Consider the following 23056-nt stretch of genomic DNA (forward strand, 5'->3'; position numbering starts at 1 on the left):
GAGGTTCAACAGTTCCTTCGGTCGGTTCAAAAGGTTCTTTGGTTTTCAGTCTGCATTCTCGTGTAAAGGAGAAAGACAATGATAGTTTACTGTTCCTTCACCGAAGCACAAACGTGGTTTTGCAGCCCGCATCTAAAAATGATCATGACCCTTGCCGGTGCAGTATTTCCTCCTTTGCCTCCATTAGCACAGCCTTCCCAATGGATTGCCTGACAACTCTGTCAGACTACAACAACCGACTCCCATTTGTCCCCACTGAAGGTTTTCAGCCATAAATAGTGCCTTGATGGTGGATACAGTTAAAGGTTTCGTTCGCGAGTAATATAGGGTATCAACAGATCTGATTAAAGTCAACTATGTACTCTCGAGTCCGATACCTCTAAACGTCAAACGTTCGATGCCCCCAACCGCCAAAGGCCAATCTGGAACGATCAACTCTCGTTCTCAAAGCCCGCCTCGATACTTGTCTCCCAACATGAACTTCCAACAAACAGACATGGGCATCGTTAGAACAAGGTCTCCAAACCCTAGATATTCTGGAGTTTGCGGTACTATCAACAAAAATTTCCCGGACGAGCAGGTTGTGATCCGAATGCGAATACGTGGTTGACGTAGCTGCGTGCCCCTTGCCGGCATTACCAGAATGATACGGACATGAAAATATGTTCTTTATGTAAAGAAACGGTAAAGCTGCAATCGAAAATATCCAGGAAGAAGTGAATGGATGTGGTCAAATCGTCCAGCCGAATCGATGGTAGGAACCAGGTCTGCAAGACCAGCTGCGCTAGTGTTCAAGTCCTATACGATAACCCGGAGCACTCTTGTTTTGCGATACCATACCATAGAATATTGGAGGTAGGTGGGTATCACATTATAACAGATGCGTAGACGGCCAACGCCGAGAAGAGGCCGACAAGAGAAAGTTGTGCTGTCGAGGAGCCACCTGTGGCAGGCAAGAGGGGAGCAACTGTAGATGAGGCTGGCGCGGATGGTGTTGCCGTGGCTTCGGCGGTTGTTTCGACGGCTCCCGCGGTAACTCCTGTTGGGGGTGTGTAGGTGGTGTGGTTGAACAACGAGTAATATGGCGAATGAGTTGGTAGTCCGTACGAGTAACCGGTTGCTTTGGTAGGGCCAGTCCAAGGCGACACCATATGTGCAGAGCTTGTCGTTGAGACCGACGAGGAAGTCCAGGATTCCGCATAGGATTCGGTTGAAGTGGTGGATGTTTCGCTGGAAGGGGATCCAGAGGACGACTGAGAAGCTGTGGGTGATTGCCAAGAGCTGGTGGTTTGGAAGAACTGTCCAGCATTGTTGCCACTCCACGATGTAGTCGACGAACCAGAGCCGCTACTGCTACCGCTATCGCTGGTGTCGCCGCCGGCATTGAAGACCACAAAGTTGGCGCTTGAGCCCTGCGCAACTGTAACCACACAAAAGGCGCCACCTCCTGCTCCAATGCTCGAATCACCAACCATTTCATTGACTGAGTTTTGGGAGGGATCAATGGCACACGGGAGCCCCGAGCATCCGCCATTGGGACAGTCAATTTTGACGCCCCAATTTGGCATTTGATTCCGGAAAGGCGTAGCCGGCTCGAGATAGATAGGATTCCAACCAAGCTTGATGAATGTGTTTCCTGAGGAATCCACATTGGCTCCAGCCACATAAGGGGACCAATTGCCATAAGGATTAGAACTGGTACCCCATACGCACGCTTGATCAGTGCCAATTCCAGGAGGATTGATGTAATAGTGCGCCGCAGTTTCGCACCAGTAGCTGGGACCTGGTACTGCGAGAGTCGCAAAACTGGTGACGGACGTGGGAATCAACATGGCTTCATTTCCTGGAAGCACAGTCTGGCAGAATGACACAACGCCACCAGCATTGTTTTGGACGCCGATGTTGGAATTGGTGGCCTGGCAGTATGGTTTGTTTGGAAATGGCTTCTGTATGTTGCCGTTCTGGTCGCAGTACAGCCCACCGTTCTAAGTCTGGTCAGCACAATGCGCGGTCACGCTAGAATAAGACAACAAACCATCGACTGGGGATATGTGTAAGACGTAGCGCTGGGATCCCATTGCATGGACACTTGACCAGCCGGACATGCGTAAGGACAGTAACTTCCTGGCGTGCATTGTTGATTTGGGCTCATGGCCCATCCACCGTTTTCATCCCCCGGCGAGACTGGAACCAGGCCAGCATCTGTAGGAAAAGCACATTGCCCTTGTCGCTTCTCCAAATTGCTCACAGATGTTTGAATTTCTGGAATCGATCTTACTTCCACCCCTTGCTGTCCATCCTCAGCCGTTGATCTGGCGGCAAGCTCTCGATTTGCGCGATGTCGTTTGTGAAGGGCCTCGAGGTGATCGTGGATCCCGTTGTGTTTTGCGCTGACAAGAGAGGTGAGCAGAAGGAGTAGAGCGCTTGCGCTCGAAGTAATCGTCCGCTTCCGCATAGTGGTTCGCGTTTGGCGGGATTCTCTGCTATAATGGTTCACGCATGAGCATCGCCTCGTGATACTTGGGGGGATTTTGCCAACGCTGGTGACGAGTCGTAAATGAGGGACTAAGGTCAGTTGTATTGGTAAGGAGCGTGGGTGCTCGCAGAGCGCGCAACAGCGAAAGACGACGAACAACGACCCCGGCGACGACGAGCGCAGAAACAGACGCAGAGTGAAAGACACAATACACAATCAAAAGGAAGAAGTCCAAGCTATGGCGAAGAGGTAAATGAGATGCAGATCAAGCTCCGAAAGGGCAAATTGCCCGTAACGATGGGGCAAGCCGGGGCAGAGCCACTCTGCACCCATGCAAGGCTGGCGCATTACTGGTCCACCGGGCTGGCCTAGATAGTTTGGAGAAGGCCCACATTTAGCACTGTTTGTTTTGTGAATGGGGAAAGGTCAAGGCGCCAACCCTGCCATCGCGTCCACTCAGTCCACTTTGGAGCATTGTCAATCTCGCGGCGCGAATCAGAAATCCTCCGATTCGAGGTGAACTGCCCAGTGTGATCTGCCTTATCGAATCATCACGGGGAAATCAACCAGAGGCACATTTCGCCTATGGGCTCGTTGCTGTGCTATGTGACTTCGTTCTGTCAGGAATGTTGGCTGGCAATCTCGTTGGTTTCTGCCCATTCCAGCGTGGGACGCTGTCTCCTTCGTTCAGGCCTTAGAAGAAGGTCTTTACTGAGGGACGAGACCAGTCGAGTGAAGCTTGCGTCATTTCCTTTCACACATGGCACCTCGTTGAAACCAACAGTTGGAAAACTGCAAGCTAGGCACCGTTTGACTTTGCCACCAGAGTTTCTGCAGAGATTCATTGACCCACCGAGTTGATAAGCTCCCCAGCACAGAAACGCTGATTGTTTTGGTTTCTGGTTGCTGGGGCGGGGATTAAAATTCGTGCGAGTTGCGCCACGGCTTGTCGGTCTAGCCACTGGTAGGGGCGTGAACGTGCACGGATGGAGTCACCGTGGTGTTCGAGGCGCTGCAGGCTGTCCATCGTTGATATGGGGCTATGGGGTCTGAGGAGATGATATGTCGATCGCAAATATATGGACAATGATTGTTATTGTCCTGGTTGGAGTTGGACAAGTGAAAATACGGGTTGGAAAAGCGCGGACTAATGCCAAGACCGCACTTGGATATGAAGCAATAGATCTGAGCACGTGACAACCCGCTTTTGTGCTCCACAGCACGGGGGAAATCTACTCTGCTCTAGGGTATCGGTATCAGCTGAAAATCGATATTATGATATCAGTCCATAAGAACATCCGGAGTGCTCCTATGTACGACTTCTAACGGATGACATCAACATAATCACTCAAGAGGTCGGACCGGGTAGATCCTTCCAGAGTGAATCCTCTCCAAACCCTCTCCAGCCCCAACAGATACAATAATGTTTGGCAAGCAGCACAAATTCCTCCACCTCGTCCATCCACTCCAACCCTTCAACGCGTTCCTTCTCTTCCGGAACTATCCATCTTTGCCAGACGAAGTCTATGTCCGCCGCCTCTGCCCCCCCGTGAGAGCTCGCTCCGTCGGCCCCGAATCCATGTGTTCTCAACCGCGTTCTCTGCTCCTCCAGACCAGCATACTTCTCCAAGGTCTGCAACTGTATGCCTCGACCCATCAGATTGCTTACCATGGTCTTTCCGAACGAGTCGTGGGGGCGGATTGGCTCATAGATTGCGATAGCCAGAGGTGTCGTTTTTGGAAATAGTTTTGAGAAGTAATGTAACACCGCATCCGCGCCCTCAGGTGATAGATACACCAGGCAGCACTCCGAGATTATCAGCGTTGGGAGAGTCATATCCATGCCGGTCAGCAAGGCTTCCTTGTGTGAGAGGTGTCGGAGGTCCTGAGGGTGGACAACGTAATCCGGGGACACCAACGCCGTCGCGTCGTGGGAGATTTGAACGTCTGCTCCTCGCATATCTACCTCGGCAAGTTGCCTGGCAGCTGCTTCGAAGCTTGGGCTGCGGAGTTGGATGATTTTCCGCCTAGTATTGGCTTCGAAGTCAAGTTCGTGATAGATCACGTCACGCTTCCGGCGCTTCTGCCTCAAGCGAAAGTATCTGGTATCACTGCCGGCACCCAGCGAGATGATCTGCTTTGGCCCCTCCCCCGCAGAAGATAGAAAGGTATCGACGATACGGTCAATGCAAGTCGTCCTGACGTAAGTGCCTGTGGCTGGTAAATTGAGGACTTGGAAAGTGTGCACAGCCGAGACCTACCTCTATTCATGAGTGGTAATCGTCTTGACACGGGACCTCCAGTGTGCAACAGCGTAGAGAATGGGTCCTCGAGGTAACCGGCATCCACAGCACTCTGCCGTGAAGTTGCGGCATCGTTATCGGTGTTTTGCACAATTTCATCCTGATGGAGCTGGCTGCGACTTGATCCTTGTCCGGCTGCGATATGTGTCCCGTAATCCGCTCGACTCCTCCCTCGTCCACGTTGGCCTCTTCGGAGAGAATTCAGGTTTGGGATAGAAGGCGCGGACATGATCGTAAGACCAAGCAGGGATTCGTGTATTCAGCACGGCGTAAATCGCCGTTTCTGACTGAGCAAGATACGTGTGCAGGGGGAAGCAATCGACGAATATCGTACACCCACCGTCGTGGTCCATGATGGCTTGAAGCCGTTGGTGCAGAATACGGAGCGTGAGAAACAACTACTATAGAAATTCCATAAACGGTAGTTTTGCCGATGTGCTCACCCAGCCCTTGGCACTATGACGACTTCTGCATCCTATATTGAGTGTGTGAGGAGTTTAAAGCGCCAGAGAACAGTTCTTGCGGACGGCAACTTGTCAAGTTCGGTCTGCCGGGCACACTTTCATCGAATCGGTGATTGAGATTACCAGACTGTACCAGCGTTTGATGCTGTAACGACGATGCTGATCATTTGGAATTCCAATTCTACGTCCTAGAACGATAGCGAAAGCGCTCGTATGCCACAGCTGATAAGCCCCCCGTTTACATCTACGAGGGAGAAGCAGGCTTCAATAGCTCTAGCCCAAGGCCTGTGAAGGATGTGAGTTCCTGCCGAGCACGCCAATCACATAACAGTGTCCAGCTAGGCGTAGTTGAAATTGTTCCGACACAGAGGACAACTGGAGCTATTGGAACTCTTGAACCATCGGAAGAGACAGGTCCCATGGAATGTGTTACGACAGGTTCCACATCGTTTATTGGGGGTTTGCATATCCGTCCCGATGATCGAGTAACAGATGGCACATTCACTCTGGCCCTTCAGCGCGCCCTGGACATTCCGTCGGAAGGCAATGAGGCCTTCAATAATGCTGCCGGTGCTGAATATGATTATTTGAAACGTTCGCAACCACGATTGCCAATTCTTCTCCGAGACACCTACTCGGGTGCGCGAAGACACAGTCGGGGAGTCCAGAGGATAGTTTTTTGGCAGATAGATCGCTAGAGATATGGGCGGCGACTCGGGATCTACGGCGATGGACGCTACCACTTCAGAGCCACTCAATGATGTTTTAATCGTCAAAGGGGCATCAGTTTCCTCTTGCGATTGACTTCGTATCCAGTCGCTGACCGCCGCCGCCGCGGCCGATATCAAGGCTGGGGCAAAATATCTCTGCGTCCAGCTCTCCAATGGCGTCTTAATACGATTCTTTTGCTCAATGAACCAACTTCTTGTGAGCCCTGGAAGATGTAATAGACAGCAATAATAAAGGTGCATAGCGAGATGCTGCTCCTCTTGCTCATCGGTTTCATCGGTTCCAAGTTCGAAGGATTTGAAATCGATCTTCGATGCGTCAATGGGGCGGTTACTCGGGATTCGGCAAATATCGCAAAGTAAGTCCAGAAGACCTCCGAGTATTGCTTTCTCCTTGATGTCCATAGCGTAGAAGTCCCGGAGCTTGTAGGACGCTGTTGGAAAGTGATCGAAGACTAAATGCCAGGAGAGTAAATAACTCTGCCGCGAAGCCGCGGCCCCTAGACCCTGTGCTTTTGCAGTATCCAATAGAACGCTCAAGAGTTCGGATGGGAGATGAGCAACTTTTGACTCAAGGGCAACGTCAAGCGATATCTGCTCCTGCTCAGAGGGGATCGACCGGTGCAGAAGATCGTAAGCAGCTCTTCGTACCGGAGCTTCCGGCGACGATAAGAAGGAGTACAAGTCTATATCAGGCTGCACGTCGATATGTAAAAGCTGTCTTCGAAGCAGTTCAGCTGTAATCTGGCGGGGTTGGTCGATCTCGTTGCTGGGTTTGTTGAAGCTGTTCAGACAGTGCAACAGACCCTTTTCCAGAGACGATTGTGAGGATTTCCAGGCTTCAACGAAGTCTTCATTTGCATCTTCAGTCGTGGCAAGATCTCTGAAACGTTCGTATACTCGAAGTGAGGCATGTAGGAGAGGAAGATCATTGTTCAAGTCACTACCGTCCTGCCAAAGAGCCACCAGGTTTTGTAGGATGCGATCCCAATGGTCCCCATAGATGTCTTTGGTGGCTGCAATAGCCGGTTCGAGAAGTTTCATGGCCATTGTTTGACAGGCCAGGCCAGCGGAGGCGTCACGAGCCACACGCTCAAGAGTTTGCAGCAGGAAAATCTGTCGCTGACTCGGGATGATTTCCAACGGTTCAGATTGTCCATCCAGGAAAAGGTCAAGCAAGACTAGTGCCTGTAGGCCCTCTTCGACTGTGGATGGAATTTTCAAATCAGTTCCTCTGGCGATCAATTCATTGAGCAATTTTCGGCCTTGTGGTGAGCTGACGAGGAAGTCCCTAAAGGTGCATATCAAACTCGCGGACCGCGAAACCTCCTCTAAGCGGTACATGTGTGTCATATCCTCCTTAAGAGTAGACGTGATTGTTGCAAGCCCGTTTTCGTCGATAGTACGCCGCCCCACGTCGGTAAATGTCAAGCTGTAATAAAAAGCCTGCGGGTTTAAAAGCTTTGTTGAACGAATCTTTTCGATCCAAATTTTCAGCATCCTCTCATCTGAAGCCCACTTCTGAACCAAAGAATTTCCTTGCGAAAGTAGTTCAGAAGCCTCTTCCATGACCTCATCGTTTGTGTTTTGCCAGAGATCATTTGCAGCCTCGAGAGTCACCTTCTGATTCACAAATTGTAGAGCAAGGGGATAATAAGTGTATAGTGTTTGTAGCTGTTCGTCCGATTGATAGGTCATTAACTCGCTGTCAAGTAGCATCTTGGTCGTGTAGAGAAACAGGCGAAACAGGAGGGAGAATTCCTCGGAATCTTTGAACAGATTCTTGTTTGTGACAGCAACCACTGGCCGAATCAGGAAGACTAGCCCATGAAGAGGGTTCGTGATTGAGAGTGAAAGAGGTGGCGTAGCATTCAAATGAGCTTCGAGTGCGGTATCCCACTGCTTCGCAGACGGAATGAGACTGGCAATGATGTCTGGTTTGGGCGACGTTGAAGTTTTGAGGGTATCTTTGGCGAGATCGATGAGTAAGAAGATGGAGAGAGGGATGCCGTCCCCAGAGAGTTGATCTGCAATGACGGCAGCAGAAGAAGCCACTGTTGATGATGCTCCACTAGGTAAAGTTTTGATTTTGGTGATAAGCGAGGTCGCAAGTTCACCTGTTTCCGAGTTGTCGGAATCTGAAAGAACGAGAAGCTTCGCAAGGATCATGCTTTCCATGTTCGCTGAGAAGAATGAAGACGCTGACCGATGGTCACCGAAGATCTCGAGCAAGAAACGAAGAACTGCAAGCTGCGAGGCTGGATCGGCGCCTGGCGATAGCTGAACCAGAATCGTTTGGCAACATGTCCTATGCAAATGGGATTGAACAAGTTTGGCATTCATCAACAAACTTCTCACGATATCTTTTGCAAAGCCATCTTCCAGTCGTGATGATATCTCGCGTATAATGAAAGACTCGATTTCAGGACTCTGTAACAGATCATCTTCGGAAGCCTCCTCCAGAAGTCGTGCAAGTGCTTTGGCGCTAGCACTCGTTTCTGCGCCCATCAGTTTTGTGAATGCTTGCGCCAGGTTACGATGGAAATGCAGCAAGACCAATGACAGGTACTCTGCGGAAGGGCTAGTGAGAAGGTCCACCGCATCTGAGTCTAGGAATTCTCCCAACGGATTGGAGCTGATTGTCTCCATAGCAGAAGTGACTTCCTCTAGAACAGCGGCTGCTCCGAATGGCTTACCATTACGAGCTTTTAAGAGCTTCAAAGCAGCATCCAATAAGGAGTTATCACATTCTTCAAACACGGCCGCTGCATGTGCCTTCCCGGCCGGCGATAGACACTCAGCACCGAGAACAAGGGGCTTGAGGCGGAACATCCGTCGAGCTTGCGCCACCACGCCGTCCTGCGATTTCGCAAAATCTTTCGAGCTTTCAGGCAGAGATAGTTTCATGCTAGTACTGAGTTGCTCACAGAAACTGGCCCATGCATTCTTGAACGCGGAGTAGCAATCGCAGCGGATGAGACTTATGAGTACCCAAGCAGTTATCGTGATGTTGCATGTACGCGGCATGTCCCAAGAGTTTTGCTTGGGATCTTGAATGATATATTGCTTCACCAACGGCAAGACATTCTCTTCCAACAGCAAGGCTCTGGACTGGTCATCTCCTAACAGGTGGGTTACCCAGAAGGAGAAATCGACATAAACGGACCAGGCAGCCTCGAGATTTTGACGAGGTTCTTCACGGTTGGTAATGCCCATCCGTAAGGACTCAAGCAATGTTGTGGCGTCATTAATGTGGGCTTTGCCATCGCTGAAAACGGTGCTCCAGGCCTCGACTGGAATCTTCTTGAGGAGCAACGCGACATCATTCCAGAAATCTGCCGGACCTCGCTGTGAGCCTTTGCGCAGGTACTGGAACAGTCTTGTGGATGCCACTGATTTCGACGAATAATCTGTGGTCCACACCTCTGGCCGGACAGAGGTCAGTGTCAGAAGCGCTTCTGACAGTTGACGAGATGAGCCGAGTTGGCTGCTTTGCATAGCTTTGCCAATAAAGCAAGCACTTATGATTTTCCAGTCCAGCTGTCCAGGGATTACATCTGCACATATGCTGGCAAGGTTGCAGACAGCTCTTCGAAGGGTAGGATCATCGTGAGATGAGTATTCCCAAAGTCTCTTGTCCAACACAATCCTTCCGAGACGTTCAGAGATGTCAGACTTGACGGGCCCCGATTTCTGGTCGAAGTTGATCTTGACAGTCTGGCTGAGCATTTGCATAGCATTTCCAGATACCCGGACAAACTTTGCCTCTGAGTCATCTGGTGTGGTCGACCGTTCATCGCTCAATGTTTGGGGTGTCTGGACCAGTATGGCGTCGTTGGCATAGTCAAGAAGGGTGTTCCTGTAAACTTTCCACAGCGCCCGCCTCTTGTCCTCTGTGACAAATGCAGCCGCCACCGATTCTTGTGCAGTCCGGGCCACCAGCCTGTCACTATCATAGCAGCCAGAAAGCCATGCTCCGATCACCCGTGCAAGTCGAGGTGCCACTCGTTTACCAGCGAGTGCAGTGAGGGAGCCTTGCAGGGCGTGTGCGAGTTGGCGGACTCTACGCGCATTGTCGATCGAGGTCCTTGGGTATAGATTGACCTACGTGGACAGTTAGTGCGCACTCAAAATTAAAAAGCGAACTGCGAACCCATGCTTCCAGTAGGCCAGAATCAATGTTGTCGCCCGAGGTCAACGAGGTTATATAATCTTGTAGCTCTTCAAGTGCTTTGGCTTTGGTAGTGCTGTCCTTCTTGCCAAGGTTTCGAAGGGAGACAACCAGGTTCGGATTCGAGACAATGCTGAGATCTGGCTGTTCAGCGATGTATGATAGCGAAGAGGGCGCAGTCTGAAATCCCAGAGACGGCGCGCTGAAGCCGAAGGCGGGGGACGAGGACGATCCAAAGGCAGCAGAAGCAGCACGAGCGCTCGACGCGGTGGCCTGTGGCTTGAACTTCTTGCTCATGCTGCCGTGGTCGTCCTCCTGGAACTTGCTGCTTGAGAGGGAACAAATGCAATGGTGGCAGCCTCGCGGGGTGATAGTAAAATTCTGAATATAAAGATTGACTATATGACGTCGCTCCTAATCTCGCGCCACCTGCGCTGTCCGGGTCTGTTGCCTGCCCGTCTGTGCCTAATCGCCTCGACGCGTTCCACCGTGGTTGGCGTGGGCATATGGTGGAAAGGTAGACCGAAATTTCAACAACCACCACGTTGTCACTTTTTCGCTGTTCAATTTGCTTGTTCTAATTTAGTCGCGGTTCTGATATGTTGCAATGAGATTAAGCGCAACAGAGGCGCTCAACTGAGACGGATACCTAGCGGTGCTGGCCGATCAAAACCGCGCTCTCAACATGAAGTTCTTTATTGAGTACCGTCGTCTTCTTCCCTCCCTCTAATTACAGCGTTTCTAACGGTGACTAGCGATCTTCCTGTCCTTTTCCCTTACCCTCGAATTTACCCCGAACAGTATGCGTACATGTGCGACCTTAAAAGGACCCTCGATGCTGGGGGTCACTGCGTTCTTGAAATGCCTTCTGGAACCGGCAAGACCGTTTCGCTATTGTCCCTCATTGTGGCATACCAACAACACTACCCCGAACATCGCAAGCTCATCTACTGCTCCCGTACAATGTCGGAAATCGAGAAGGCCCTGGCTGAGTTGAGAGCTCTGATGAAATATCGGGCAAAGGAGCTCGGTTTCATTGAAGACTTTCGAGGTTTGGGCTTGACCAGCAGAAAGAATTTGTGCCTACATCCCTCCGTCAAGAGGGAGAAAAGCGGTGCTGTCGTTGATGCGAGATGTCGCAGTCTCACAGCCGGCTTTGTCAGAGAGAAGAAGGAGCGAGGAGAGGATGTCGAGGTCTGTGTCTATCATGATAATCTGGATCTCCTCGAGCCCCATAACCTGGTCCCTCCTGGGGTATTCACACTCGATGAACTCATAAGGTATGGTGAAGATCATAAGCAGTGCCCCTACTTCTCCGCTCGACGCATGATGCCCTTTTGCAACGTCATCATCTACTCCTACCATTATCTACTCGATCCCAAAATTGCGGAACGTGTCTCGAAAGAGCTCTCAAAGGATTGTATAGTCGTCTTCGATGAAGCCCACAATATTGACAACGTCTGTATCGAGTCATTGTCCATCGACTTAACTGAGGACTCGCTAAGGAAGGCCACTCGCGGAGCAAACAACTTGGAACGAAAGATTGAAGAGATGAAGGCGTCCGACGAAGAAAAGCTTCAGAATGAATACCAGAAGCTCGTGGAAGGCCTGAGAGAAGCAGACGAAGCACGAGCAGAGGATGCTTTCATGGCTAATCCCACCTTGCCCGACGATTTATTGAAGGAAGCCGTGCCTGGCAATATCCGTCGAGCTGAGCATTTCGTGGCTTTTCTCAAACGCTTTATCGAATACCTCAAGACTCGAATGAAAGTCCTATACGTCATCCAGGAAACCGCTCCCTCATTCCTCGCGCATCTCAAAGAGTTGACGTTCATTGAACGCAAGCCACTGCGATTTTGTGCCGAACGACTGACATCCCTTGTCCGCACTTTGGAATTGACGAATATCGAAGACTACCAGCCATTGCAAGAAGTGGCGACGTTTGCCACTCTTGTGGCAACCTACGAGACCGGGTTCCTACTGATCTTGGAGCCTTTCGAGACCGAACAAGCGACAGTCCCCAACCCGATTTTGCACTTCGCATGCCTTGATGCCTCGATCGCGATCAAACCGGTCTTCGAACGGTTTTCTTCTGTTATCATCACTTCTGGAACCATTTCGCCTTTGGAGATGTACCCGAGAATGCTCAACTTCAGCACCGTCACACAGGAATCATACCCAATGTCACTTGCGAGGCGATCTTTCCTCCCAATGATCGTCACCCGTGGTTCTGATCAGCAGTCTATAACATCTGGCTTTCAGTCTCGGTCTGATCCAGGCGTGGTACGCAATTATGGGGCTTTACTTTATGAATTTGCAAAGATTACACCGGATGGCATCGTTGTCTTCTTTCCTTCTTATCTTTACATGGAAATGATCATCAGTATGTGGCAGGGGATGGGTATTCTGGATCAAATCTGGCCCTACAAGCTGATTCTGGTTGAGACGCCAGACGCCCAGGAGACTAGTCTGGCATTGGAGACCTACCGCACTGCATGTGAAAATGGCAAAGGCGCAATATTGCTTTGTGTCGCTCGTGGCAAAGTGTCTGAAGGAATCGATTTTGATCATCATTATGGGCGTACTGTGCTGTGTATGGGTGCGCCTTTCCAGTACACAGAATCGAGGATCCTAAAGGCACGTCTAGAGTTTCTGCGAGAGAACTACAGAATCAAAGAACAAGACTTCTTGTCTTTCGACGCTATGCGACACGCTGCCCAATGCCTCGGGCGAGTCTTGCGTGGGAAAGACGATTACGGTATCATGGTTTTGGCCGACCGCCGATTTCAGAAGAAACGAACTCAACTGCCTCGATGGATCGCGGAAGAAATCACTGATGCTCAGACCGGATTGAGCACCGATGCTGCTGTGGGGATGGCAAAGAAGTTCTTGAGAAGTATAGCCCAGCCTCTGGGACCTGGGCAGAAATTACCTGATGGCTCGACCAAAGGTAAAGACAGCTGGGATCTAAAGGAGCTAGAGAACTTCCAAAAAGAGCAACAAGCAAGGCGAGGCGAAGGCGATATGGGAAGAGAAGACGCAACAATGCACGATTACATGCACAGTGAGGTCAATGGCGCTCCAGCGCGGAACGGTACCAATGGTCATGTCGTTGAAATGGACGAGTTTGATCAGGTTATTGCTGACGAGGAGCTGCTCATGGCAGAAGCAATGGTCGTGGAATAACGGGAATGACAGGATCCCTGGTCCGTGCGGCGCGTTGGCAAAGTTATCTCTCCACCTCACCGGCCCAACTATGCTTCAGCTTCTTGATTATGGCTTGAACGGGCCACCCAGTCCTCTTTTGACTGTCCAGAAGATGGTTGACTAATTCTCGTCTAGCATCGTCTCTCGACAGCCACTGTGCGCCTAGATGGTCAAAGATCAGCCTCGTTCTCCCAACTATTACCATCCAAAGGCTCACTATAGCAGATTGGACCATACGAGTTTACAACAACAGGGTCACTCTTGGCGGCAAATGTCATCCCGCATATGGTCCGGGCGTGTGCTTCGAAGTCCACAGGACTTCCTGTGTTCAGACCCAGCAGGATCTGGGCAACGTGCCAATATTGCATTGCAGCGACTAGATCTCGTTAAATGAGGAACGAAAACGCCGTGGACCGACTCACCGTGGCAATCGTCGACCATCTGGATCTTTGGCAGTATACCTTCGAGGGACTCATGGTAAGGTTGAAATGGTATAGACAAACTCCAAGCACTGATGGCTGACTGTAAGTTGACAAGAAGCTCCGCACTACCCGCAAAAGCCCCGTTGAAGACACGGGCCAACAGGATCGTGATTTGGTTCGCATAGTCGTCGTCGCGACACAGTTCGATATCTATTGCCCCGACTTCGATTTTCAACGGACAGTGATTGATGAGGGAGAAGGTGATATCTTCGCGGAGGTAATTCCATAAACCGGCCTTGAGCAGTGGTTCCTCTGGCAGGCTACAAGCCAAAGACGGTATCAATGAGAATGCCCCGAAAAGATGGCGATTGGGATCTTCTTCCTCTGATGCGGATCAGCCAATATCAACTTGAAGATTCTTCTGCTCACCTGCTAGAATTTCATACGACCGCAGCAGACATGTCGCGGCCAAGGCTGTCCCGTCTTTAATGGCCTGGGCCGTCTCAGTGAGTCCGATCAGGAGCCGCAAGCAGTGGGCGTGGTGTCTCTCTGCCAACGACTTGGGAACGGCGTGAGACGTTCGACTTTTATGTATTGCTGCGAATGCAATGACGGCACTAAGAAGCAAGGAGCTCTGCTGGGCTCTGCTTCCCACGATTCGTCGGAAGGCTTGTCCGAGGTCGTTAAGGTCATACCACGGAGCTAGGGTTTTGAGATAGTGTGCAAAGTAGTGGGCGATCTCCTCGTTCTTAAGCCGTACGCGAGGCTCGTCATATCGCTCAATAGAAGTCTGTTCTTTGCTGTCTGTACTCTTGTCTCCATTCGCTCGCCTGCTGACATTCTTCTGGCCTTGGATCTTCAATGGCGCTGTACGATCACACCAGCGGCCGCTTCTTTCGCAGCGGGAACACGTAGGCAACTTCTCGTCGCCTTACTTCACAGTTAGCTACTAGCTGCAAAGAAGAAGTCACTTACATTTCAATTTTCGAAGCCGACACGTTCTACTACAACAGGATCATGAGCATTTGCCGCAAGTCGAACAATACTGCGCTCACCATGCTTTGTTCAAGATCAGACATGAGCATCAGTGGGAATAGGAAGGGAATGAGCCTCACAATTTTTGCTTGGTATTTTGGCCATGCTTCTCAATTGATGAATAAATGTTCGAGTAGCAGATCAATTTCGGTGTCCGGAGATTGACGTGCCCACCAGAGGGAAAGAACCGAATTTGCGGGATGAGGAGCACTGGAGAAGTTTTTGTAAGATAGCTGGGGTTTGCTCCAGCCAAGCTTGTGGATCTATATCATAGACCCTAGCCGGAACTAAGCAATCACCGTCGTCTCTGCAAGTTGTCCACGGCGAAGATCTTCCTCGGTGTAATCGGGAAGGTGTCCTACAATGACATAGGCATGTTGGCAGCGCGTTTATCGCTCTACAAGTGCGTGGCACCCAGCTCTGAGCAGTATGTTCTCAATAAATGCATGGAATTTTGCACCGACTTCTAATGGTTCTAGGGTCCTCGGGCTCCAAGAACAACCGTGCCAATCTATGCCTATGAACTTTGCCCAAAGTCGTAGCTGTTCCCAAACCCTCGGTTGAGGTATCTTTTCAACGCCTCATCTTCGCTTACGAAGTCCGCTCTGATATCAAGATCCCGAACACTCTCTACCAGCGGTTTTATCTCTTCAGCAAGCTCCAACCTCATTTGATTACGATACCAAGGAGCAAAATGGACTGTCACTGATTAGTCGGAGCGCTTGTAAGGGAAAGGAGGTTGCATACTCATCGCCAGCATGATTCTCACGTCCGAAGTTGTGTTTGGCATGCCAGCGTGCCAGAGTCTCAGGTCACGGATGATGATGCTGCCGCTAGGAACGTATGGCTGGAGGGGCGGGTTCGTTCTCGACCTTTCTGCCAACAACGGAGCACGAATTCTCCCCGAGGCTCGCTCGCCGTGTGCCCCTTCCTGTGCCTCGATGCCGAAATTCTTATGGGTGCCCAGCCAAACTTCAGTGGACCCATTCTCCGGCCTTATATCAATCAGCGGAACGTTGACCACCAGTGCAAAGGGGTGGTCAGGATGTGCGAAATCCGCATCCGAGTGGACTGGTTGCCTCTCGGCAGGAGAGCCTGGTTTGGGTGGCATGGCCGAGTTACCAGAGCAAAAGGTCAGTTTTGGACGGGGACCAAGCACGGCCGATGTTATCTGAGTGGCAATTGGATCTGGTGTGCCGCATGTCAATCAGAATTCGCTGAAGATTGGATGCCCCGACTCACTCAGAAATATTTCTGGATGGAAGTATTCCTTTACGGGAGGCGCATCCTGTTGCAGGTTTCCCTGGTTATAGTTGAACGGGCTCTTGTCCCCCTTGGACCGCAATTCCAATGCATCCTTCACCATTTTTTCATTCAATTGGCGCAGAACATCAGTGTCAATGGCATTTTGAATGATAACAAGTCCGTCATGGTGGACTTGTCTGATTGCCTTCTCGAGGCTCTGTTCACTAAGTTTGCCCTGAGATCTCTCCGTCAATGAGGCCTGTATGGATAAAGGCTGTGCCAGGAGTGGCTTTGCTATCGAAAACGTTCGTGGGCTGCCCATGGTTGTAAGGCGTAGTGTTCGACAAGCCAGACCGACAAGGACGGTCATGCTGTCCAGGAAACGAAAGCGGTAATCCAGAACTGGACGGTTTAGATTGGAAAGGAAGAAGACAAGTCATGGTTGCTGATGGCCGTTGAAGGGAATTTAATTGTTTTTATACGTCCTGCCACCGAGCACTCTCATGATAGACTTGGAATCCCCGACCTTCGGCCAAAATTGCCTTGATAGGGCAAGGCGTCCTCGCCTCTGTCGGCTGCCCCCGCATCTTGAATCTCAGCCTTGCAGCGAGTCGCCCTCGAGCTCTACTTGCCACCCACGCCACCTCTCCTGGGCTCGGCACTATATGATTGGCGTCTACTTGTCCACTTCCTCCACCTGCTCATGCACAATGTCGCCATTCTTCGACTCAGATGCCGTTGCGGGGTCGATCCCTCCCCTTGCTGCGAACTTGTCCTCAAGCCCAAAGAGTCGGCTCATTTCCTCTAAGGAACGCCCTCGCGTTTCAACCATGGTGTACCGGACAAAGAAGAATGCCAGCACACAAATCCCAGAGTAGATGATGTACAAGCCCCAGCCAATCGCGTCTCCGACTGGAGGACTGGCCTGCGCAACGATATAACATCCTGCCCACAAGCTCATGGTGCTCAACGCGTTTCCCTTCGCCCGCAACGCAACCGGCCATATCTCGCTGGCATACGTCCAACTGCCGACTCCCCAACTGATGTTGAAAAAGACATAGAACAAATACGGGAACACGACAATTGCATAATTGCCCTTCGCACCCGGGTATTTCCCCGCGTGCCACTGGAGGACTTGTTGCCATCAGCGTTACACAGTCCGGGAAGCTTATAGAGTACCTTACCTGTGATCCCAATCATCGCACCCATCATTCCGATGACACCGATTTGAAGCCAAGTCTTTCGTCCGAGTCTGTCGAAAACAAAAATGGGAATCCAAGCGAAGACGAACAAGACAATTCCGACACCCCCCGTCGCCAAGTTGCGTGTATGGGCAGAGGTGATCCCGCCACGCTCGTACAGACTTGGAGTATAATATAGCTGCAGTGCTCATAATGTCAGTTATCTCTCTTGTTGACACTCGCTATGACAGGGTCAGGATCTTACAATGGAATTGGTGCCTGTTATCTGCTGGAAGAATTGCACACCGGTGCCGACTAGTGTGACACGCAGGACGGGCCATGTGAACATGTCTCTCCAGGTAGTGACCGCAACCGTCTTCTCAAAGGCCACTCTTTCGGCAATTTCTTGTATTTCGATTTCCGCGGCTTGGTCGCCGTGAAGCCTCGCAAGCACCTCTCGCGCGCATGTATGTCGATCTTGTTGCACAAGCCAGCGCGGGCTCGGAGGAACCCAAGACCAGCACCCGACTGCCAGGACAGCAGCGGGAAGGATCTGGATGGCCAAAGGGATGCGCCACCAGTCAGAAGTGTCCAGATATGCAAAGCCGTAATCTAGCCAAAAGGCGATCAGCTCCCCAAAGCACAGGATCATCTGCTCGATACCAATTATTCGGCCGCGCAAACCCGCTGGAGCAATCTCTGAAACGTAAAGTGGCACACCGGCGGCACACGCTCCTACTCCGTATCCAAGTATGACGCGTCCAATGGTGATGGTCGGAATGTCATAAGACGCAGCCTGAATCACGGCTCCAATGCAGAACACGGTGCTGGCAATAGACAAGGTTCGTTCTCGGCCACATTGATCTGCCAGGTATCCAATGCTCATCGCCCCCAGAAAGCACCCTATGTCGTATAGCGACACGACAGCACCAGTGACCCAGGAATTGGCTGGTTTCATAAGATGCATCCAACGATTATCCGCAACTATGATCCCCATTACACCCTGGTCATAACCGAACAGAAGAGCACCCAATGACACGAAAGCAGTCAGAAGGTAGACGTATCGGAGGTTTGCAGGACGGGGATTGCTAGCATCATAGGTCAGTGGACGCTCGATGATTTTGGTCTGCTTTATTGATAGCATCTTTGAAATGCACCAGCGCTCATGAAAGTAAAGAAGATTGCCAGTTTGGAGAAGGTGTCCAGGATGAAGACAAGCAAGCAGAGAGTTCTTATACACTGGATCCGAACCGTTGTCAAGAATTCTCGGGGTACTTCTCAATGTGGAGTTGTCCATCCAGCTATGCTGTGTCTTCTGCACATCGCAAGGTCGATCATCGGAGTTACTAACCGGAAATGATTCCAAAATAGTTAGCCTCCGACGCAAACATCGGGTCCCCAAACTCTCCTCGTGTCAATTTGGGTGGTGCGGGGTCTTTCATGTTGAATTCCACGTCCGTTCGAGCTGTTCCCGTGCCATGCAAGTTGGCCACCCTGTGCGGAGCTCTGTTCGAACGAGAAGATCTCTCAGAAGCCCCTGCTCGGACCTGGAATCGAAACGATCCCCGACTGTAAAACGTCAGCGGTCTACTACACAATGCCAGAGAAGCACACTTGCACAGTGCAATAGCCATGCAGGCCACAAGACTCGCCGGAGGGGTGTGTGGATTTGACTGAGCTATTCCACACAATGTCCTGACGTCCTTTTGAATGACCTTTTCCATGTCCGTCATCGTTAGCTTGTGAGCCGGGCCGACGCGGGGCAATGGACAGTGGACATTGAGCAACAGATGTGCCATTGTGATGTATTGCCAACCCATCACTGCAAAAGTGTCATCAAAATCTTTTCCTCCGTTTTGGTCGTTTTAGCACTCACCGTGACAATCCATATGAATTTGGATATCTGGAAAGGAGTTCTCAAGCCTACCAGTCTCCTGGTATACAGGGTCAAATGAGACCGGACGCTCTCTTTGCCACGTCTCGATATCATCCATCAATTCAAGATACCTTGACATGGTCACAGACTCCTCGCCAAAGACGAAAGATTCTACCTTGCCACACTGATACGTCGCTTGAAGTGTCCACGACCAATCGTCAGAAGGACTTGTAGGCGGCTCCATATCAGGTAGAATAAGATTGAACGGTCGTTGCGCAGTGAGAGACATGAATATTTCCTGGCGAAAGGCCGCCCAATAACACGCTCTTCTCAATGCTGTTACTGGTATTTCCGAGCGAGACTGCGACGCCGTGATAATTGCTTGGGTCCCGAAGAGGTGTTTCTGATGATCTGATCCCACTATCGGTACTATTTGACAGTCAATATGAGAGCCAAACGACATCCTGACACACTGACCGTCCATTTCTTCCAATAGTCTCAGAATGACTATGGCTGCAAGAAGCTCGTCGTCTTCGATCGCAGACTTATCTCCAAGCCTTGGTATCATCGTTTGAAGACACGCGTTGTAATATTGATCGGCTGCAAAGGTTTCAGATGCGTCTGCCCGACTTCGGTGCCGAGCAGCCAGTGCCAGCATAGCATTGGCTAATGTTGCATTTTGGCGAGCTCTCAGCGGAACCTCGTAGGCAAAGTGTCTCTTGGCGTCGCTGAAGTCAAAGAAACAAGCACAATTATCGATGAAGTATCTCATCAATTCGGCTGATTCTCTGGTCCAGAAGATTGAGTTATCCTCAGGTTCTCTCAGTGTTCGACACAGTGGTGGCTTGACATGCGCACCAGACAAGGCATGTCCAGCCAGCAACAATGATACATCATGCAATGGCACATCTCTTGACAGCTCACGAGGCTGTGGCTCCTTAACGGATTCCTGCTGAACAGAACTCTCGCTGGAGGGATTGCCTTCAACCCTGGAATGTCGCAGCGCAGGTTCCTCAACTACAAAATCGACTGCAAACATTAGTGTCCCATGAATAAATTAAGGGACTCGTCATCTACCTTTCGGAGGAATAGGCACCCAAACCTGTTGTGTACTGAAACCTCGTGGCCTCGAAACGCGTCGATAGGGCGTTGCATTGCGGACGCATTGCCGGCCAGCCTTTATGCAAGGCCCACATCGCGGATGCTGGCCGTCACCTGAAGGATGTCAGAAGTATGCTGGGAAACCACGGGACTGCAAGAAAGGGAGAGTCGCACATCTGGTATGCTTCTTGCGACAGATATCACAGGACATTTCGGTTGAATGCGAGAAAGGAAGACAAGCCAGACAGACATCCGGAGAAGTCCTAACTGTGGGGAACTGCGCCTTCGGGGTTCTTTTCCTATTCTGTCCGTGCACAATCGCTTCCAGTGCTGTCGGGCCGAGACTTCCTTTCTTGAAACCTCGACTCCCCCATCGCCCCAATTGGGAGTTTCCCGGTGTCGATCCTCGTGGCAAAGGAGACCAGGTGGCGCGAGCAAGAGATTATGGGCGACTCGTGTGGTTCAACCAGCCATGGCGTCGCGTCGAAATCTATATTTTGACTTACTGGAGCCGACATCCCTACATTTTCATTCTTCTCACCATCTCGTTCGAACGGTCACCTGAAGCTGTTCACCCTAAGATCCTTGCCTTGCGAAAATGCCCCATGCAGAGGCACCCAACACTCAAATAACATCAGGAGAACAATTCTTCGTTAATGATGGACCTTTGACCCCCGACCAATATGGTGTTTTGCGGGCGACAACGCTGGATACTCCGATCGAAGAAGCTCGGAGGCGGTTTCAAGACGACGGATACCTCTTCATAAAAGGCCTATTACCAAGAAGGGATGTCCTCAGGGCCAGAGAGGAATATTTCAAACTTTTGTCCCCCAGCGGTGTTCTCAGACCTGGCACCAAGCCCGTTGATGGCATCTTCGACGAGACCAAAGACAAGCTCGATTTCCCCGGAATTGGAGCAGGGTTTGCAGATTCCAACGGGCGCCCCACTGGGCCGCATCCCGAAGTGGCTACATTGTTTGTTGACCTAGCTCTTCAGGCGCATACTGAGGATTGGTACAAAGAGGATTTTTGCAAACATCCAGCATTGCGCGACTATGTTGCGAAGCTTACAGGTTGGGGTGATGATACATTGGGAATCAGAAGGACGCTCCTACGGAACAATACTCCAGGAAACAAGGCAATTGGAGTACACTATGACCAGATTTTCTTGAGACATGGGGAGGACACTGCAGTCACTGCCTGGGTACCGATGGGAGATATCTCAAGGCAGGGTGGCGGCTTGATTTATCTCGACAAGGGCCACACCCTTGGTGCCGAGATTGAACATAACTTCACCACCAAAGCCAAGGCTTCAGGATTGACGGATGAAGAAGCAAAGAGTGCTTTCAACCAGAATATGATGGGTGGAGGCCTGCTGGCAGATGGCCCTGCGGAATTTGGGAAGCAGTGGAACCGTCGTTGGCTGCTTACGGCATACGAGGCTGGTGATGTCGTGCTTCACAACGCATATGCTGTACGAACGAAACCCCTCCGCAATCCATCTTTGCTGACTTCAGATGCAGATCCATGCCTCGACCATCAATCACGATCCAGAAAACAGGATTCGACTGGGCACAGACCTAAGGTTTGTCAATAAGTCTCGTCCATGGGATACCCGATGGGCGAACGATTATGCTTTTGGAGACGGTGTTTAAAAGCCACTTCCCAGTAAGAGGCTATGGCGGGAGGTGTTCCACAGCTTATCGAACGAGAGTGTCCTTCTCGAATTCAGAAGTCTTCAACTATCAAGCCCGTGCCTTTCTCCATAGCCATCCTCAGCAGACTACCTGCCATAACTAAGTCCATAATACCCATGCCCACACATTTGAAGATGACATTTTTCCCTTGGTTTTTTAAGGGTTTCGTCTTGTGCAATTCCCCAATCTCAATCAACTTATCTCCTTGGACCTTGGCCTTGATTAGTTCCCCGGCCTCAATGAGACATCCTTCTTTTGTGTCCACATAGATGTCTCCACCGGACAGAAGAGTTTCGGAATCAATCTCCTGCATTGACGGCTTGTAGGATCCTATGAGCGAGATGAAGCGAGGCTTGGTATCAAGGTAGCTGAATGGGAAATGCGGTGTAGTTGACGGTGTGCAGCAGAAAATGACATCCGAGGACAGAAGACATTCTTGTAGCTGCGAATCGAAATCCTCGGCCGTCTTCAGCAGCACCCGACAAACAAGGTCGGCATTCTCCCGTTGCAGCTCGGCGAAGAGTTGCTCCATCCTTCGAGGGCTGCTCCTGTTCACCACGGTGACATGCATGGCGTTGCCGAGCAGCAGAGCAAGTTTCAAGTGCCACTCTGCTTGTCGACCAGCCCCAAATACCACAATGTTTCTCTTCGTATTTGGCCACAGGATATAAGGGATCATGACCGCCAGAGAGGTCCGGAATGCAGTGACTTCCTCGGCGTTTAATATGCCTAGGAGTTCTCCATCCGGCGCAAAGACGTTCACACAGCCTTTGAGCCCCTTGGGACTAATGGTCACGGTCTTAATGCCTGTCGAAGTTGTGATGGAAGATGGCATGAAGAGCGAGGTGTTACCGGTTCTTGTGACGATTGATACCCTCTCCGGTTGATGAATCGTTTGTTCGGATGACGAGACATTTTTGGTAGAAGAGTATGCTCGGAGAATGTCGTGCAAGTCGGTACGGAGACGTTTGCATTCTGGGACCGAAATATTGGAGAGTAGAGAGTGTACATCACGCTCTTTCAGGACAATCATTGTTGAAGACTTGAGAAGAGTGAAGCCGATTCACGAAATCGAGTAAGGTTGGATTGTCAGCTGGGAAAAAATTCCTAATACCTCCGATGTGCGTTCGTCGTTAGGCTGTAAAATGGG

At 50.8% G+C, this 23056-nt stretch overlaps 8 protein-coding genes across 8 annotated transcripts; 2 read left to right on the forward strand and 6 right to left on the reverse strand.

Annotated features, from left to right (window-relative positions):
* Positions 1–866: 866 nt before the first annotated feature.
* AYL99_09732 (hypothetical protein) lies at positions 867–2455 on the reverse strand (the record flags this gene model as incomplete). Its single annotated transcript, XM_018841239.1, has 2 exons — positions 867–1985; positions 2036–2455. The coding sequence occupies 2 exons, from the start codon at positions 2453–2455 to the stop codon at positions 867–869; spliced, it is 1539 nt and encodes a 512-aa protein (XP_018689920.1).
* A 1369-nt stretch (positions 2456–3824) lies between these two features.
* AYL99_09733 (hypothetical protein) lies at positions 3825–5008 on the reverse strand (the record flags this gene model as incomplete). The annotated part of the gene is made up of 2 exons (XM_018841240.1): positions 3825–4687; positions 4738–5008. The coding sequence occupies 2 exons, from the start codon at positions 5006–5008 to the stop codon at positions 3825–3827; spliced, it is 1134 nt and encodes a 377-aa protein (XP_018689921.1).
* A 573-nt stretch (positions 5009–5581) lies between these two features.
* AYL99_09734 (hypothetical protein) lies at positions 5582–10439 on the reverse strand (the record flags this gene model as incomplete). Its single annotated transcript, XM_018841241.1, has 2 exons — positions 5582–10075; positions 10125–10439. 2 exons carry the CDS (start codon positions 10437–10439, stop codon positions 5582–5584), a joined length of 4809 nt encoding a protein of 1602 aa, XP_018689922.1.
* A 388-nt stretch (positions 10440–10827) lies between these two features.
* Positions 10828–13328, forward strand: AYL99_09735 (DNA repair helicase rad15; the record flags this gene model as incomplete). The annotated part of the gene is made up of 2 exons (XM_018841242.1): positions 10828–10844; positions 10898–13328. 2 exons carry the CDS (start codon positions 10828–10830, stop codon positions 13326–13328), a joined length of 2448 nt encoding a protein of 815 aa, XP_018689923.1.
* A 43-nt stretch (positions 13329–13371) lies between these two features.
* On the reverse strand, positions 13372–16373 carry AYL99_09736 (hypothetical protein; the record flags this gene model as incomplete). Its single annotated transcript, XM_018841243.1, has 7 exons — positions 13372–13511; positions 13567–13725; positions 13772–14155; positions 14201–14701; positions 15332–15505; positions 15554–15994; positions 16049–16373. 7 exons carry the CDS (start codon positions 16371–16373, stop codon positions 13372–13374), a joined length of 2124 nt encoding a protein of 707 aa, XP_018689924.1.
* A 354-nt stretch (positions 16374–16727) lies between these two features.
* On the reverse strand, positions 16728–20147 carry AYL99_09737 (hypothetical protein; the record flags this gene model as incomplete). Its single annotated transcript, XM_018841244.1, has 7 exons — positions 16728–17185; positions 17236–17431; positions 17498–18320; positions 18580–18801; positions 18847–19054; positions 19109–19537; positions 19586–20147. The coding sequence occupies 7 exons, from the start codon at positions 20145–20147 to the stop codon at positions 16728–16730; spliced, it is 2898 nt and encodes a 965-aa protein (XP_018689925.1).
* A 660-nt stretch (positions 20148–20807) lies between these two features.
* Positions 20808–21864, forward strand: AYL99_09738 (hypothetical protein; the record flags this gene model as incomplete). The annotated part of the gene is made up of 2 exons (XM_018841245.1): positions 20808–21683; positions 21733–21864. The coding sequence occupies 2 exons, from the start codon at positions 20808–20810 to the stop codon at positions 21862–21864; spliced, it is 1008 nt and encodes a 335-aa protein (XP_018689926.1).
* Positions 21865–21937: 73 nt separating this feature from the next.
* Positions 21938–22939, reverse strand: AYL99_09739 (hypothetical protein; the record flags this gene model as incomplete). The annotated part of the gene is made up of 1 exon (XM_018841246.1): positions 21938–22939. The coding sequence occupies one exon, from the start codon at positions 22937–22939 to the stop codon at positions 21938–21940; it is 1002 nt and encodes a 333-aa protein (XP_018689927.1).
* Between the last annotated feature and the right edge of the window lie 117 nt (positions 22940–23056).

This window comes from Fonsecaea erecta, assembly GCF_001651985.1.
Source record: "Fonsecaea erecta strain CBS 125763 chromosome Unknown Scaff9, whole genome shotgun sequence".
Classification (NCBI taxonomy): Eukaryota; Fungi; Ascomycota; class Eurotiomycetes; order Chaetothyriales; family Herpotrichiellaceae; genus Fonsecaea; species Fonsecaea erecta.